Here is an 18,932-nt window from a genome sequence, read left to right as displayed (position 1 = left end):
TACGCAATCCCTTAAGTTGCCCGGAGCAGTTAGCCTGAATCCCCGGCCAGGGAAACTGAAACACCGCCGAAGATGATCGCGCGAAAGAAACGGCACCATCCACTTTTAATCAGTCCATTCCATTAAACGAAGATCCCCGTGGCTCGGATGAGTTAGAAAGCAGCAAGAAATTCTTCTCTGACCGCCCCCGTCCTATACAGCCAGCTTATGATTCGCCGTCGTCCAGGCGGTGTCCTATGTTCGGAGGTAGCATTTCCGGCGCAAAGAGGGATCGCGGTTCAGGCGGTGGTCCCGAACTTTAAGCGGATAGTGTCCGAAACTCTGAGATTACGTTGTTTCACCTCCATATTTCTCGCGCGGAGCGTTGCGCGCCACGTTGCAACAAACGCCCGCGAATGTATCGTCTCGCTGCATCGTGCGGCCTTCGAAAAACTTTCCGAGCGCGTTCCGATCCCGACGTTTACGCTACACCGAAATTTCTCTGTCGCAAATTTCACAACTTCCGGTGATTTTCTTTTTCCTCTTTCATTTCGGCGATCGATCGTTGGAAGTTTGAAAATTGGATGCGAGATTATAATTTACACGAATCCGATCGAAATCTGACCCCGGATGCATTTTTAGCCAGCGTATTTTTGAACCATGGTTTTCCAGTACCAATTTCCGGCCTTGCTTGCTTTATTTCGAGACTGACTCCTCGCCGTTCGACACGTTAACAGCCATTCTTCGAGCGTGATTAGATTTTTCGGAAAAATACAAAGTCGAGCTATTATAATATTATACTACAAATTCGTGTAAAACTGCGATTTTCGCGATCTTGAACTAACTTATAGATCTCCCGTCGAGATCAACCGATTTCGATGAAATTTTCAGCATGCACACACGTTTCCGAGATCTACGAAATGCATTTTTTAAATTTTCGTTATAGCCTCAGATAAGAAAAGTTGACCAAACATTACTTTTGAATTCTTTTATCGTGCCAACAAATTGCAACTTTTCAGAATAATTCTTTAACCATCGTCTGGTAAACTAGTCACTCTAACATCCCCCCCCAAAAAAAAATTTCCATAAATCCCGTTGTTAAAAGAAGGACCACGATCCAACGAAGATCGAGAACCTGTGAACGCCTATTAAACGGACCACGTTCGAACTGAATTACGAATCGCCAGGAAGAAAACGCACCGCTGTCGCGACGGGCCCCAGAAACGCATTCCGGCTGGCTGGTGCAACGAGTTCCCTCGCTGAAGGGTGCATTCGTAGTCGCGGCAGGATCGATCGCCGGAAGAAGAGTCGACTTCGCGCCGGTGCCCCGAGAATTCCTGACGTCGTCGTCGGAACTTTTCAGCCGTTCTTATTTCGCTGCCAACGGTTGTCGCCCATCCCCCACCAACGAAGGGGGGAGGGAGGGGCGGAACGGGCCCCGGGCGGCCTCAGAGTGCGCGCCCGTGTCCTTTTTCATAAATAATCGGCCCGGAAGCGGCGCGACAGGAAGCTCCGCGCCGTTTTTCCGACGGAATTTGACGTCTCCTCAATACGGCCGTTCGCGAACTACGCTCTCGGAATTATTCAGATTTTACTGGAGGATCTTCTTTCACCATTTCGGCCCGCCTTCAACCGAGAAAAATGTCTTCCGCGAGTCCGGAGACTGGAGACCGAAACCCGACCCGACCCTATCCGAGACTTGCAGATTAAATAAAGAGAGACAGTCCTCTGCCTCCGATCTCTTGAGATAATTTTCTTCTCCCGGGCGTGTTGATTTCTGAATGCGAGATGAAATACACGCGTTTTGGATCGGACGGAAATAGAGCAACGCGATCGGGCTCGTTTCGTTTATTTCCTTGCTTTGCCCCGTCGCTGTCTGCGACGAGAGTCGTTAGTTTTCGCTAGGATTGCGCGGAAGCTGCGACAAGTGGTTGTATATATGTACCGTGGTTACTTCAGGCATTTAAATTAAATGTGTGTACATTGCGGCAGACGTGAGGGAGAGTAAGATTACAGGTCCAACCGGCGATAATATATTCAAATCATTGATAAAAATTTGCTTTCGACTGAAAGGGAACGTGTACAAGTTACACAGGCCGATTTTGATGAGACCTATGCGAGATATCGTTCCTCGTAAAATATTTGGCACGTGTTTTATCTTATCGACACCCATCCGCATTGGAGGGGTGAAAACAGCCCTCAAGGTTCGGGGTTAAAAGCACAATTTTCTGAGACATCTCGGGAACCGGAGATCAAATCATCAAAATCGGCTTACGTAACTTGAACATGTTCCCTCGTAAGATTTGTGAGTATAAATTACACAAGAAATATTGTTGCCAAAGTGTCGCACGAAGTGGAGTACAAATATACGGCTGAATGATCCAAAATGATCCAAATAATCGGCGTAATTTTCAGTATAGAGACGTCAATACTGATTTATGGTTAAATACAATTTACAGTCAAATTACAATGAATACGCCAAATAACACGCCCTCAACACTTTCCTAATACGTACGTTCAAAATAATGTGACACTAATATTTAATTCTTCTTCGCGTTTTTACTCTGTTGCATTTCATCTGGCCTGACATAAATGCGTAAAATCCGCAATTTTGCGGTAACACCGCGAAAGTATTTCTTTGAGATTTTCTTTCCCCGGACGACGAGCTGCGACAGCGTAACATTGTACAGGGCGTTTATTCGCGAAATTGTGTGTACGGACCAGTATATTGATCAAATCTCGTTGCAGACGAGAAAATCGTATGAAAATTTCCCGAAATTGCATCGGTGATGGTTCGCATATTAAATTAAACTAAAACATATCTCCGCGAATTTCGAGCGAGCATTATTATTAGTATTACTATTATTATTATCATTATTATTACTATTATTATTATCACCACTATTATTATTATTGTTACTGTTAATATTATCGTCACTCGCGTTAAATTGAAAAGCTGACAGGCAGTTTGCCTGTTCAATTTGGTTATTCAGTGAAATTAGAATGATAGCGAATCAGATGAAATTTTGGCAGACTTAGTTATTTCGATTTGAACACGGTGTCGGTCATATTTCGAGTTTTAAAATGTTCGATCTCGGGGTCGCATATTTTCGGAGACGAATATTTTCCTGTGAAACGTCACCTGTCTGCGACGCAGTCGAATAGTTGTATCGACATGTGTAACTTGATCGTTACTCCAAGAAGTGGGTGAAGCGTCTTCGAACTTTCGGAAAACGAGGAAAACTTTTCTGTACTTCCAAAATGTAAGAGAAGTACCATTGAACTTCTAAAGAATAAGAGAAAGTTCGTTTAACTTATAAAAACCAGAAGAAATTTTTCTGAACTACCAAAGAATTAGGTAAACTTCTGTGAAATCCTAAAAGATAAAGGTCTTTGATCTTCCAAAATATGTATAATAGTAACTTCTTTGAAAAAAATCAGAGAATCTTCTTTGAACTTCCGTAATATAAGGGAAATTATTTTGAACTTCCCAAAAATAAGAAAAAAACTTCAACGAACTTTCAGAATATAAGGGAAATTACTTTGAACTTCCAAAATATACAGGAACCTTCTCTGAACCTCTTTAGTTAGGACAAATGCAAAAATGCTTCAAAATTATTTTTGCAACCGCTCTAGACGTTTTGGTAAACGTTTATTTTAACTGCGTCAGTATCCTAAAAGGGAACTAGACGTTGCATTTAATAAAACATATTTGCAATGAAGCCAGACGGCAAGTATCATATTGGTAAACAATAAAATCCTAAAAAATAAAATCTAAAAATCGGAACAAATTATTTGAGACTTCCCATTTCTTAACGCTAAACCACCAACGAAAAATCATACCCTTACCGTAGTCCAATCGCTAAAGAATTATAAATATTCATAAATATGCTTCCACTATGAACAACCGACTAAATTAATTCTGCAGAAACGAAAGTAAGATCGATATTGTAATTTTTCTAAAAATCGCACGCTAGAAGTGGATGCTGCGACGAGAAACTGATCGCGAACGTACCGAGGTAGAGCCGTAAATATTCCGCAGGTGGAATATCTGAATAATTGTTAGAATGGCCGCGCGGCTCGTCCGATCGGATACTTTTAGGCCATTAAAACCGATTCAAAACCGTTCGCCGCGATCTCAGTCTATTACCGCTTATCGGGCATGGTCTGCCAGCTCGGAAAATCCAATCGGCCCGTACAGAGTGAGCATAAAGTTTCAATGCGCCGCGTCCAATCTCTTGTAAACCCGGCCGTAATGCATTGAAGTGTATCTAGGACGCCTGTGTATCGCTGCCTATAACCGATAACCGACGCCGTGCGTCGCTGCTGCTGCTACGCCCATGCGTAATTGCATTTCACGTGCAAACGCTGCCCACCCCCGCCAACGCACCCCCTTTCTCTCCCCCGCAACGATGTAACAGCGCACCCCCCCGCGTGCCCCTACTTGACCGCCAACGCGTTTCCAGCGTTGCACCGCGGATATTAACCGATTTTTTTTTCCATCGGAGCGCTTTCCTTCGCCGGTATGAGAGAAGTTTTTCACCGGAATCCGATGCTAGTTCCTGATTTCTCTATATTTTCCGCCCCGAGGAAACGAGAATGCTGATAATGTTACCGGAGTTATATCAGCGAACGTTTTTGCGCTACATTGGAACTCGAATCGCGTTGCATTTTCCGCTCCTGTGTTGCGTTTCACGCGAATTTAATATAATATGTTGTTTTAATTAGTTCCGATAGCTTCTCGGGAATTCTGAAACGATTCGTACGACAACTTCAGATGTATCTTAGCGGTAACTAAACTTTGTGGTGTCGAGGACCCATTTCTTTAATACAAGTTATATAAAAAATATATTATTTTTTTATTTGCACAGAACCAGTTTGACTCTGATGAGTGCGTTATTTCACGAGCAGACTAACACAAATTTTAATATAGGATTTTATAGATTTGTTTCATTCTGTATGAATTTATTCATTATAAATCGAGGTTTGCATATATAAGAAAATATATATAAATTATAATATAATATAAGTAAATATATAATATATATAATATATATACTTTATATTATATATTTATATAATATATATAAATATAAGTAAATTCTAGAAATTAATAAATAGGTATCCTTGTCGTGGTAACTTCATTTTTTTTCAATATTTCGTTAGATTCGTTTGTTTTGATATTATTATGAAATAGATATGTTTGAATACATTTGAGATACACGTGTATTCGTTCGAATTTTTCCTTCATATCAGAATCTCTTTGTACAGTGTGGAACGCTAAAATAAATAAACTTATAACAATAATAGTATACATATGTATATAATACTATTATTACTATTATTAATAGTATGTATACTACATTATGTATGGTACAGAATTTTGATGCTGCCTCAGATAGTTACACTAAATATATTCCCTCTTCAATAGTAACAAGTAGACTGCAGATTTTATGAATGCTTAACTTAATGCTTCGAAAATGATTACAACAAATGATACAAAACTGAGAATACATTTCTGTTATGTACAACTTATTAAAGTGACTAGACTACAAAGTAAATAAAGTGACTACAATTAACTTAGACAATGTATACCTTGCACAAAATTCTGCACTCTAGTGATAAGACGTATACCGTCCAAATTCATATAACGCTTCCACAGTTTCGCACTTCGTTCATTCTATTTTTCTCGTGAACCCATGAAATCCGCAAGATAAATAATAATTTTCTTATACAGAGGTATCTCGAGAGATTCCGTAACTTCTCGGACTGCGAGGAATAAAGCAATTATAAAAACTCTCGAGACGGTATTTTCCAGAAGAAACAAATACGCGAGGGGGCGAGTTTGAAGGAAGGTCTCCGGTGGCGAGTTCGATGTCGGTTGTTCGACCGTGTGATTTACGGCGGTCGCGGTGAACTTCGCTAGAACGAGTCCTGATGAATTCGGTAAAATTTGAATATAGCCGGAATTCGGTCGAGGAGCGGCGAAACGATTATTTTTGGAAAATTAGTTTCGCGCGCCGGATGAATTGCGCGCGAGTTGCGAAGAGTTCGACCGTGGATTGTTGAAAACCGTGGAAACGAGAATGTTGAGGAATTACCGGGTTCGGGAGGTAATGGGTCGTGAAATATTGATCTGAATTCGCCGGTTGTAAATAGTTCCGCGCTGACGGTCGAGGAAAAGTCGTTCGCGGGGGTACAAAGACGTCCTGGAGTTACCTGAACGACGCGGTTAATTGATTTCTGATTTAGAACTGCGTTCTACGGCGCCTGGGACACAATGCACCTGGGCGAATATTCCTGAATATTCACGAATATTTCGGAAAATTGGAAATGTTAGAGAGACAAATGATTATATTTATGAATAATAATAATAATAATAATAATAATAATAATAATAATAATAATAATAATACACGTATAACTGTAACTTATATCCTAACCTGTAACATAGTTGTTCATAATTACCTCGTGAGGCGGTACCGAACAGTACAGGGAAGTGCGCGGACGCGAAAGCGACGAAACGATTGTCGACGAAATGTCTCCCTTACCGACGCTCAGATTGTCCACTAAAATGGATAATTTGGGAAGAGGAAATACGATTATTCACACAATATAATAAATAATAATTATTCCACAATATAATTGTGGACAATTTATAACTATAAAAATAAACCTCAAGGCTCGAATAATCGTATCTCAACTTCCCAAATTGTCCATTTTTGTGGTCAATCTGGGCGTCAATTAGAGAGACATTACTGTATATAACAGAAAAAAAATATATATATATAGAACTAGAATATTTATAGATTATTTAATAGAACTAGAATGTTTCTATAGAAATAAAAAAAAAAATATATAGAATATAGCAGAATAGAAATGTACTGTGCTTCCGCGAGAAGAAGGCACACAGTCCTTCCTCTGATCACAGGCAATGATCGGCTATTGGTCCAATAGGAAGGAATAATTTCTGCCAATAAGGGAATCGCGTTTACCCTACTTCAACCAGGGCGTCAATATGGAATCGGTCCTACACTTTAAATACAGAGCCATGTGACACATCCAACAGGAAAAGAACAACAAGACACATTTTCGTCTGAGGAACTTCCAAACACTGAAAGTTGCAATCTTTGATGCTTCGGTCGTTGTAATCGTCCACACTGAAATGACTAGTTGAGAAAATACCGAATTATTAAATAAACGTGCTAGAAAATGTACATTTGAATCTGTACGTACTATAGACTGTGTACGAGACGTTTCAATTTTCATAACAGGCTAAATAATTCGATACTTGCACACGTTGCTGTTAAGAAAAGCCATCGTTAATACAGCTGTCATTTTTAACAGTTTTATATTTAACAGTTCCCTCCACATTGCAAATTCGTACATTATTCTATACCACATTAGTACATTATAAACATTATATGCTTCTAAACGTTCAATTTATTTCTGTTCACGTTCGACAACGTCTTTCTCCAAAAATATGTCATTTCAAACGAAGAACAATTTGCTGCTGCAAATCATACAGTATGGCTATTTTCGAGGATCGACCTTGTCCAAACCTGCAGGTTGGTTTCGCAAATGACACCGTTAAATCACATAATTGGTACGTTTATTTTACAAGCCTGTGCCGAGTCGCATTTCCGAGGGCAAAGTTTTTGAAAGAGCTGCTTCGAAGAATTCGCCTTTGTCGGAAGTTTCAATTTGCCGCATTTGACGAGCCGATATCTACGCGGGACGGGGTCCGAGGACTGTAAAATAACGGGAAAACGTCGAGGGAGTATCGGGGTGTGTAAAGTTTTCGGGAAGCTGATCTCGATAAAATTCGAGCCGGTAGCGCGCGCCGGCCGCGGCCGAACACGGATAGCGTGGACGGACGGTTTGGAAAATATTGTCCGAAATGGCGAGCTCGGCCATTGTCAAGTAGGAGCACGTCCGCTGCAAAGCGTCCTGCCTTCTCAATAAAGCGAGACACCCGAACCTGCTGGCCCACTCCCCCCAGATCAGCCTATTAAATGGATGGCGAGTGCCAGCAATATTGAGTTACGTGGCAATACCCTAAATTGCTTGACCGCCCTAGTATTGCCGCAACCTCCATACGGTCCTCGCTTCAATGCTCGTCGGCGGCATCGATCGCACGATAATTACTGCCCGGTTGAGTGCATGACGTCCTTCTGTTCTTATTGCAAGGAGCACCTGCTGCCGAAGATATTTCCGAAGGTGCTGCGGTCGCCTCCCAACCGTTATAGGATGTACAAATAATCGACCGTAACGATCGACATTTTTTGAATCGTTCGCCAGTTTCCCGACGGATACTCCGACTGTTCTCTGCCGATTTGACGTCGGTGCAAAGGAGCCGCGGAAACTCTTGATCTTTTTGGTTTGTTTTTGGTCAAAACCACGCGACGATCTGCGGACCAGCGGTAGTTCGCGGTATCTTTGTATCATTTTGATCGATTCGCGTGTAGCGTGCACAAATAGAACGTGGAAAATTAAATGTACGTTTAATTTTTATCACGAGGAAACTCGTAACGTACGGACGAAGCTCAGCCGGATTTTGGTTTCCGTAACAAGGACGAAGATTTGATTTTTATCTAATTCCGGTTTCCGTAACGAGAATGGATAGTTTATTTTTACCACGAAGCAATCTTCTCGTCCGTGGATCAAATATTTGCCTCGTTCTGGTTTTCATAACAACAGCGAATATTTTACTTCGACCGCGGCGCGGCGGTGTAAAAACGCGGGGAAAAGTTGGACCGAAGATAGGGCGAACGCAGAGAGTTTAAATGCTGTAGGCTACGTGGAGAGGCAGAAGAGACAATTTATCACACATGGAGGTGTAAAAGGTTAAAAAGAGAATGAAATGACGAAATGAAAACTCGGAATGAGAACCTGCAAAGGGGACCTGCAGGGCAAAATAGAGGAAATGTTGAATGGAAAGCTGTGAATTGCGAGATTCGAGAAACCGGCGAGAGAAAGCAGGCAATAAACTAGTAAAAAACATACCGAACAAAGCGAGGCTAGCGATGATATTTAAAAAAAGAAGAAGGTAAAAATAGAAGAAAGACAATTACAAATTAAAGCAATATAGAGAAATATAAGGAATCGAAATAACAATGTAGCTCAATTATAGCTTTGTATTATTTTAGGATTGCGAATGTCAGGTGCAACAGCAGAGATGGGTATGGCTTGAAATAATATTATAATTATTAATTATTATATTATAATAATAATGATATTATTATTATATAATATATATTATTATTATAATAATATTATTAATTATTATCTTACTTCTACCATAAGAAATCATCCAGCGTACAGAACATTCGATTTTCGTTTTCAGAAAATTAATTCCAGAACAAAAATTCCAAAGAATTTCCTAAGTATCCGCGGTCTGTTCATAATAACGTTGAATGCGAAGTTTTCACAGTCGTGTTTGAAAGCGGTAGAGACGATCGCAGGGGGGGGGGGGAAGTGTGTTGACAAGTGGCAAACAGGGCGTAGTTCATGTTCGAAATTACAATGCCAGGCAGCTGGTAGTGATCTGTTAAGGCCCGTCTTGACTAACGGCCGATAGAGCCGATCGTGAGCCAATCAAACGGCGTTTAATTGAATCGTAAATTGACGTCAAACAACGATCGGTTGGTATTCGTTGGACCGCAGGATGCTGATCAAATCGGGGGGAAGAGTGCCGCCCGAGACTGATCCCTCCGAAGACACACGCTCGCGCGCTCATGCTCGCGCGCTCATGCTCGGCGTTCATACACACGGCCTTTAATCACGATCAGCCAGCAATTTTGTCGAACCGTTACGCGAAGTTTCCCCGGAGCCCCGAAGTTACATGCACCGCTGGCAAATTCAGCTTACCGTCCCGACCCGAGCCGGCCCGATCGGTCCCGTTACATCCGTAACGCGGTGAGAATTTGATTATAACTTCGCGAATGCTTATCGTTTGATCGAATTGAAACTGGAGCAACTCGCGAAATTGCTCGAGAATCGAATTGATTTCCTGCCGGACATTCGAAACTTCCGAACGAAGAAACGCGGCTGTGCGCGCGCTCACACACGCGCGCACGCACGCACACACGCGCGCGCGCGTCGAAGCATGGGTAACTACCCGAAAAGCGATACTAATTCGAACCAATGTTAAACGTGTTAAACGAATCATTTGGCACTTCGAATGTATATCAAATTACCACCACATTAAAGATCTGGTTACTAACATTTTTTTATTCGGACTAAGATTTCAGATAAGATTTTCATTTTCTTATTCTCACAAAGGTGTGAAAATAAATTACAAATTACCACCACCATTTACGACCTGGTTACTAACATTTTTTTTATTCGAACTAAGATTTCAGATAAGATTTTCATTTTCTTATTTTCACAAAGGTGTATCAGTTTCACTATTCCGTCACCCCTAACCGTATAATGTTTGATATTCATTCAGAGTCGCCGTGTTTATGGATTAACATTTACTGTTTATTCGTTTACCATCGTGTACTTCATCGCGCACGATCTGATTTGCACGCCGACTATGTCGAGTCGATAGATAATGTGTGTGAAACTTTGCATTTTCTTAACACTATGCCGTCCGCAGATCTTAGATATGATTCTTTTGTTTGACGCCGGCATAATAGCTTGGAAATTTTAGATTTTAAAAAAAGTTTCGAAGATGGCGGTAATATAAATTCCTAAAATTAAGATATGTCATCCAAGTATCTTCGTACTTAATTCTTAGTTAAATAAGCACAATGCTATAGTTTGTTTGCTGCCTTTTAACACCCAAGGAATATAGTTCAAATGTTATTTCAGTTGTTTAAAATGGCACCAAAGTGGTACCACCGGCATACAACAGACAGTTTTTGCATGGCACCAGCGTGGTGCCATCGGACGGCATAGTGTTAAGAAATCTTGTGCGTCCCAAAGTGCTTTGCGTTGAAGAGTTCGTGGTGTATAGGGCGCAGGATCTTTTGGAGGGCCGAGGGTACAGTGATCGACAGCGAGGGTCGTAAATTACTGAACGAATGGGGCAGATGCCTGCAGTATGTTTGGGACTGCGTGGACAGCTTCTAGTGATCTGAGTTTATTGCTTAGGCTCCTCGGAGAATGACATACATACTGCTTAGTCGAAATGTATGTGTGTATGTGTGTGTAAGAGAGAGAGAGAGAGAGAGAGAGAGAGAGAGAGAGAGAGAGAAACAGCGGTAAGAAAATGCACTGAAGAAAAAGACGGAATGAAAGAGAAGATTTGATGGGGAAAGATGCGACTAAAAAAGTTGGAACATTCAGACCAGAACCGTGAGCGAGTAGAGTCGAACGTCGTCCGTGTCGTTGACGTTGTTGTTCAAGAAAAATTCTAGTGTTGTGAAGATTTGCTGTATTGTTTTTATTAATAAGCTGTTATTGTTATTGAAGTTCTGTGTTGCTCATTTTTCCACGGTGACTCGCAGAATAATGTCTTCAAATAATCCATACAATAGCAATCGCATTCCGTTCAATATTGACGAGCTGTCCAATCGATAAACTAGTATGCTCGTCTATTTGATAAAAGTGTCGTATTTAAACAAAATATCAAGAAAATCCCAATAATAAATGCAGTAACTTACACGCTTTTCAAAGTGATCGTGACATCTGACTGGTTAGAAGAAAATTAAGAGAACGCGAATACAGTAATGTCTCTCTAATTGACGCCCAGATTGTGCACAAAAATGGACAATTTGGGAAGAGGAGATACGATTATCCGAGCCTTGCGGTTTATTTTTATAGTTTATAAATTGTTCAACAATTATAAAAACGAGCCGCAAGGCTCGAATAATCGTATCTCCTCTTCCAAAATTATCCATTTCAGTGGACAATCTGAGCGTCGGTAAAGGAGACATTATTGTAAATAGAAAGACGAAAGAAAAAAGAACTACGCTCGAAGAAAACGAAGTGCACGGAAGGATCCGTCGAAAATCGGTGAATCGATGCAAGGTGAACGGAGAAGCAAGTTCGTTCGGAAAAGCTTCGCGACCCAATCGGTCCCGCTCTCGCATTAAAACTTTTCCAGTGTTAACGAGCAGCCGGAGAATCGTCCACTCCTCTCGCCCTCCTCGAGTGCGTAGTGCGTGTACAACAACCTATGGGAACTGTTTTTAATGGCTCGTAAAACGGGCGTGTCGTAAAATTTCGAGGCACCGGGAACCTTTCTAGCAGCGAGCGGCTGCGGCGGCCGCGGCGCGGCCGGCAGCCCCGTTGTTTCAGCTGTAACTTTAAAAGGAAACTTGGTACATTTATTAGCGACACCTGTCGATAGTCGCCGCGGCGTTACTTATTTTCAAAGTTTACTACATTGTGCGCGGAGGACAATTAAACTTAATAGCGTCGGTCCGGTAAGATTCTCCCCGCGCGAGGAACAATGCGCCGATATCGAGTCTCCATTGTCCGCGGCTCCCCGGATAAGGGACAATCTCGGACCAGCTAATAATTAAAATAGTTTCCCCTGTAACTTCCGCGACGCGACGCGACGCGACACGACGACGGCCGAGTTTCCCAAGTAGAAACGGTACCGGGAGCCCTGTGGGACAATTCTTATTAACGGCGCGCCGTCTTAATCGCATTTTATTCTTATTTGGGGGCCGCGACATCCCCGGTTTACAGACACCCCCGGGAGGGGTGCTTGAGACCGTAAATTGAAACGCGAACCGGAAAGTTTTGCTTAGCCGGTGTCTCGGAGACGATGGGAAGTAAACTCAGTTGTAGCACGTGTGCAATATGTTGTGTCACATTTTCACCATTTTTGGAGATGACCTGCGACTGTTTCGCGCGTGACCGTGGAACGGAGTCTACCGACATTTGGTAAATTTGAATGTTTTCGAGGGAAGACAAATATTGGGTTGGCAACTAAGTAATTGCCGATTTGTTCAATGAAATAAAAAATATTTTTTTACTTGGAATGAAGTTTAACACGTTCCGTGCCGAGCTTTTTTTACTCGAATCTTCACACTTTGATATTTTACTAAAACTTGATGTATTACGTGCAATTATTAACTCTCGTACACATAACAACGTAACAAAAACTTATCAACGCCCATTCTTGCGGTGGAAATTGATTCTTCGGTTCTAAATTTCTTGTAAACAATTTGTTCAGTTCACTAAGTAAACATGCAAGCGTGTACCATCGATGGTACACGTGGCACGGAACGTGTTAATCTGTAATGTATTTTCCATTTTGTTCGATGACCTTTTGCCATCTCTCTGACAACTTGAAAATTCCACGCTCGTAGAAAGTCTGAGCCTTCTCGGCCAAAAACTGAGTTAAGTGAGATTTTACAGCGTCATCATCGTTAAAAGTTTTACCACGAAGAGAGTTGTCCAGGGATCGAAATAAGTGGTAATCCGATGGCGCGAGATCAGTGCTATATGGTGGGTGTAACATCGATTCCCATCCAATATCCATCAATTCTTGCCGAGTGGACAAAGACGTGTGCGGCCTAGCATTGTCCTGCTGGAAAATGACACCTTTACGATTGACCAATTCTGCTCGCTTTTCCTCGACCGCTGCATTCAATTTGTCCAGTTGCTAACATTCACGGATAATAAAAAATTACATAATAATAATAATAATAATTTTATAATACAACATTTACGGATATCATAAAAATGGGAGTGAGAGACATCTATAACTGAAATCGGCAATTACTTAGTTGCCAACCCAATATATTATCAAAACCTCCTCGTTGAGACTGAAGCTAATCCTTTTATTGGTTTCACTATTAACACTATGCCGTCCGGTGGCACCACGCTGGTGCCATGCAAAAACTATCTGTTGTATGCCGGTGGTACCACTTTGGTGCCATTTTAGAAAACTGAAATAACATTTGAACTATATTTCTTGGGTGTTAAAAAAGTCAGCAAGCTAACTATAGCATTGTGGTCGCTTTTCCTTGACCGCTCCATTCAATTTGTCCAGTTGCTAACATTCACGGATAATAAAAAATAACATAATAATAATAATAATAATTTTATAATATAACATTTACGGATATCATAGAAATGGGAGTGAGAGACATCTATAACTGAAATCGGTAATTACTTAGTTGCCAACCCAATATTTCACTCTTTTTAAAGGTTGAACAATTTGTCGCGTGTAACAATTAGATCGAGGGAAAATGGTAACAAAAATGTCTACATGCATTCGATGATTTTAAAGACAAGTATTTTTTGTTGATACGTTGGGTTACACCGAACAGATTCTAGAGAAGAATGGTAATGTTTCTTACATTTTTTTAAATCTCGAGAAGTTCAATTTCGTAACACAAATTCAATGTAATCATTTATATGTAGATTAATTTCCAGTTCATTTATTACGTTCTTGTAGACAAATCTAATCGTCTAATTTCTAACTAGTAAAATATTGTTGATAAAACGTCCGAAACCGTGCGATTTAAAAAATACAGTATTTAAAGAAGACTGATAATCGGATAAAAATAGGGAAAGTACTTGTAACAGAAATATGTACAGCGAACGAAGCTGAAACAATCGAATGAAATTTGGTAAACGAAAATTATTTTAAGCAAACACATTACCAAAAACAGAATTGCTTCGTTAAAACACTCTACTGAAAAACCTAGCATAGACTATAAACCCTTTTACACAGAATATCAAACAACCTGATCCGTGCCTTGTGCAAGAATCACCCACCCGCTCGCGACTAAATTTTAGCGCGCCAGATTTTAATCCGCACTCTAAAGATTAGTGAGAAGAATGAATAATAATAAGACTTCAACAAATTCTCTTTTCGATGAATGCGTCGAGCACTTGCGCTTTAATGCGAAATGTCTCCATCGCATGGAATCAAATTGATAACTTTATTAAGCCGTCGTGTTTTGTTGCACAGCTGAGGCCCAACTCGGCAAGCAAGGGATCCTAGAGTTCCGCACTCTTCACGTGGGTGGCTACGTGCACGTCGGAGAGGAGATCCCCCATTTTGTCGGGCAAATGCAGCAGATCTGGTTCAACGGTTATCCTTATCTCGAGATAGCGAGGAGCTCCGGAAATCATCCAGCTTCCCATCAAAGTGTCACGCCGATCATCAGGGTCACGGGGAAATTCGGCAAGCGTAACCATCCGGTCCACTATCCGGTGACCTTCAGGTCGAAGCACACGTTCATCGGACTGCCTGTGCTGAAAGCGTACGTGGAAACGAACATCTACTTCCAGGTAAGGACTCATCTCAATCTACGATTCTAACTCATCGACGGTTCGAATCTACGATTCTAAAACATGCGGACGTCTTTTAACGCGTCGAGTGCCGGATATCAACTCCAACATTTCCTACAATATTAGCCCTTTTAGTGCCATGCGAAAAAGAGGTGCCTATGCGAGAATAACCGGCCGAATTTCACGGTTTTACTAGGGTTTGGGAAAATGCTCATAAAAACCAAAAAACGAACAATATTTACATGATTCAAAAAGCAGTAAATTAAGGACGAAATAGAGAACAAAACAACGACACTAGATTTTCTATATTCATTGAAAATTATATAAATAACAAAGATATAATAGATCATAAAGAAAGTAAAAGTCCAGTTCTCTCTTACAAAAAACGTATTTGCACATACAAAAAGTCATCTTTTCATAATAGTTTTATATAGATCATTTATTACAAAGTATATACTTTGCATTTCTGATATATTTTGTAACAAGATAAATAATATTACATAACGTAATATAACATTGCTGAAACAAAATTATGTTGTCATAAATATATTTGTGATATAATTTTGCATAATACTTCATTATAATAACATAAATATTTATATTTATATATTGTAAATGTGTAAAATTTTGTTATTATAAAGCGCTATAAGGCGCGGGCCGATATATCGGCCTCCGGCACTTCTCGCCAGTGCAGCAAGAGCCGATATATCGGCCTCCGGCACTAAAAGGGTTAAGATCATCTTCAGTCATTTTTCTCAGAAATATTCGGAGATCGGAATTGAAACCGGCAGATCTGAGAATACTAAGTCGGCCGAAAAAAAGGCAGCGGCCAGCATGCCGGTGTACATTGATTGATATGAATACGTAGTAATGCTAGAATAAAAACGATGACTTAACTATTTCATTTCTAATTTTCTGCCATGATTAGATGGCAATTCGGAGGTCATTGCTTCTTAAATGGTGTTCATAGTAAATAACTCTGTATTATAGTTTCCTTCCAATTCTTCTCGTTTCTTCGGTTAGCGCGAATGTAAATGTTTGTTGACTGAAACGTTGATTGAAATGCTTGCATTTCCGGTAATAGCGAGCGTTGCCGTTTCGATCGGCAATAACGCTGCCGATTTAAATATTGTCAACATTGTCGACAGACCAAACGAAAAATAGTGTCTTTAATTTTTACATCCTGTCATGCTGTGACAAGTGGACAAAAATCTCGTTGATCTACTTCGGGCATTTATACAAAGTCGAATACGAGATCATCGAAACTGCAATAACTGCACAAAATTATTGCCAACAGCGTGGAGGCTTTTCATGGACAGAGTCGGTTTCAGCATCTGACGTTTCAAAGGGGACAAAAATCCAATTTACCTTTCAAGACACCTTGCGCACGCGGAGATTCGAAAGATGAAAAACGCCGAAAGAAAAAATCCGCGGATTAATCACGATGCAATGGGGGCCGGCATCGGTTCGTTTGCATTCGCGGACGCGTCGCGCTGTCCGCGATCAAATATATCATTGTGATGGACCAGATTCCGGGTGTCCGCAAAAGAAATGGAATGTCAACGGGTGACACGTTCCCCGCAAAAGGTTACCCCAATTAAACCCCATCCGACAGTCGGTCCCAGCAGCCTGCAAGCCCGGGATTAATCGTAGCACTTGTCACGGCGCGCGGCCCGTCCTACGTGAAAACCCAATCGTTCCTCGTTCTTCCGCACCACGTGGCAGGCCGGCTTCTCCCGGTCATCACCTTCGTAATTACGCGGGCCCGTAATTGACGGGTTTCTCCATTTGCCCGGTGTCTTTCATCAAGCCGGCCACGCTTCCATACACTGCGAAAACACGATCCGTTTTTGCAATCAAGCGCGACCTGTACAGACCGCCAACACTGTCGCCGGCACCGCAAACAATCGCCGGCTTATCGGTGCTGTCGGTAGACTGCGGGGTTTTTTTTTGCACAATTGTAGACTCTTGTTTATTTACACGGAGTCTTTGAAACGAACAAAATGGACGGTGGCTGACTGCAACCCCGCCGGCGAAAGATATTCGAGCTTATAAATGTAGATCGAACGGCTATCCTTGTAATTACTTGTTGTTCCTAAATACGTAATTTTACAATATTTAAAGATCTAACGAATTAATGTTCAGCCACTGTCACGCATTCTTGGGAAAAAATCCAGTTTCTCTAAACATAGTTACAAAAACAAATTGTTTAACACTTTGACATGATCACCCTGACGGAATTACATAAAAATTTTCATGAAACCGAAGTACTTTATTTAATGAAGTTAAAATTGAAAAGTTAAGTCGTATGACAAGTAGTATTTTGAAATCTGTGCAAATAATTTCGTCACTTAACGTATAGATGACACGACGATAAAAGTATAAATAATTCGCGATTTAATGATTGTTCTCCAGAATTTCTGAAAGTCGCAAGAAATGAAACCGAAGCCATGGACGTTGCTTGTTTCGTTTTTACCTACGTTATGTTCGCAAAAGATCATCTTTGCAACGAGATCACGCCTATTGTTATGGTTTCTTGTAAAAGACTTTGTTCTCTTAACGATCGTTATGAAATCCAAATTGCTTAAAAATTCATGACACAAAATCGCGAACAATTCTGCAAATCGCAATATGTACCTGTAAATCGTTCTCAAACGAGAACGCGGTCACGGTTGTTCGTTTGGTTTCGCATCGCGTTATTTTTGCGAAAGATCATCCCTCCAGCAGACTAAAGGAACACGCCGAACGACCCGTCCGATAATTATTTTCGGTAAATATATCACGCCCCCGATCCTGGAATATTATCCAGGCCAGCTAAAAGAAAAAGTATTAATGCCCCGACGGTGAAATATTACTTCATGAATTACGAGGAATCCCGGGAATCCGGTAATAATAAATCGCTCGGCGGCGAACGTCGATTCCGTCGATACATCAGGCGCGGAGATAAAATCAGGATCATTTGGTCTCGCGCACTCACTTGAACACCGTGCACGCAGTGGCTGGTCAATCGAGTAGAATACTTTACCATTTCCGCAAGTTACTTCAATACCGACAATCGTTTATCACATTAGAAATATTTGATTTGTTACGATCGATTTCGAAGAACAGCAAGCCAAAAACAAAATGGTCCTTATAATACGAAAAAAACAACAACAAGATGACCTTGAAATAAGCTTGGAAATGCCCACGCATTGAAAAACCAGTAGTACCATTTGACTATCCACTTGAAATACTAAAGAACACGTGTCAGTTTGTTTTTATTTTTTCAGACACGTGTCTACGAAAGTTTTTGCAATCTCAATTTAAATGGGACACTCTGTATAAAGACAATGTCAATTAAATTATTGTGTTGTTCAAAATTGGACGTCTTTTTGGAACAAGGTTCAATTGTTCAATAATGATGATATTAGAACACTGTTATTACCATGTCTATATTTGAGCCGTTTATTTTGAAAGTGGCATAAATATAAAAGTGGTGATTTTTTCATGTTTATACGAAATTATTTATACCGAGAAAAATATCAGTATCCTGAGATAACAAATACAAGTAAATCTTCTCGAAAGTTAGCATCCATATTTTTAAACGTGTTAAAACGCAAACCCTTAAAATTTAAGAGGGTTTATATTTAATATATCGACTTAAAAACAAAGTGACTTATGCCACTTTCAAAATAAACGGCTCATTTATGAGCGAGAAGAGAAATAGAATATTGTTATCTCAAAAAAATTAAAATAAAATCTATTTA

The 18,932-nt window shown here is 40.6% G+C and overlaps 1 protein-coding gene across 13 annotated transcripts in view; it reads left to right on the top strand.

Annotated features, from left to right (window-relative positions):
• Nrx-1 (neurexin 1) overlaps positions 1 to 18,932 on the top strand; it is a 724,770-nt gene that overhangs the window by 595,704 nt on the left and 110,134 nt on the right. For all 13 annotated transcript variants that reach the window (XR_013033607.1, XR_013033611.1, XR_013033609.1 and 10 more), the window contains one exon: positions 14,864 to 15,186. Coding sequence is in view for 8 of the 13 variants with exons in the window: in XM_076522634.1 (XP_076378749.1) it covers positions 14,864 to 15,186 (323 nt within the window). In the remaining 5 variants the exon portion in view is untranslated. The remainder of the gene's footprint in view (positions 1 to 14,863; positions 15,187 to 18,932) is intronic.

Source organism: Megalopta genalis, chromosome 6, assembly GCF_051020955.1.
Source record: "Megalopta genalis isolate 19385.01 chromosome 6, iyMegGena1_principal, whole genome shotgun sequence".
Lineage (NCBI taxonomy): Eukaryota > Metazoa > Arthropoda > Insecta > Hymenoptera > Halictidae > Megalopta > Megalopta genalis.
This window is presented reverse-complemented; position numbering and strand designations above follow the sequence as displayed.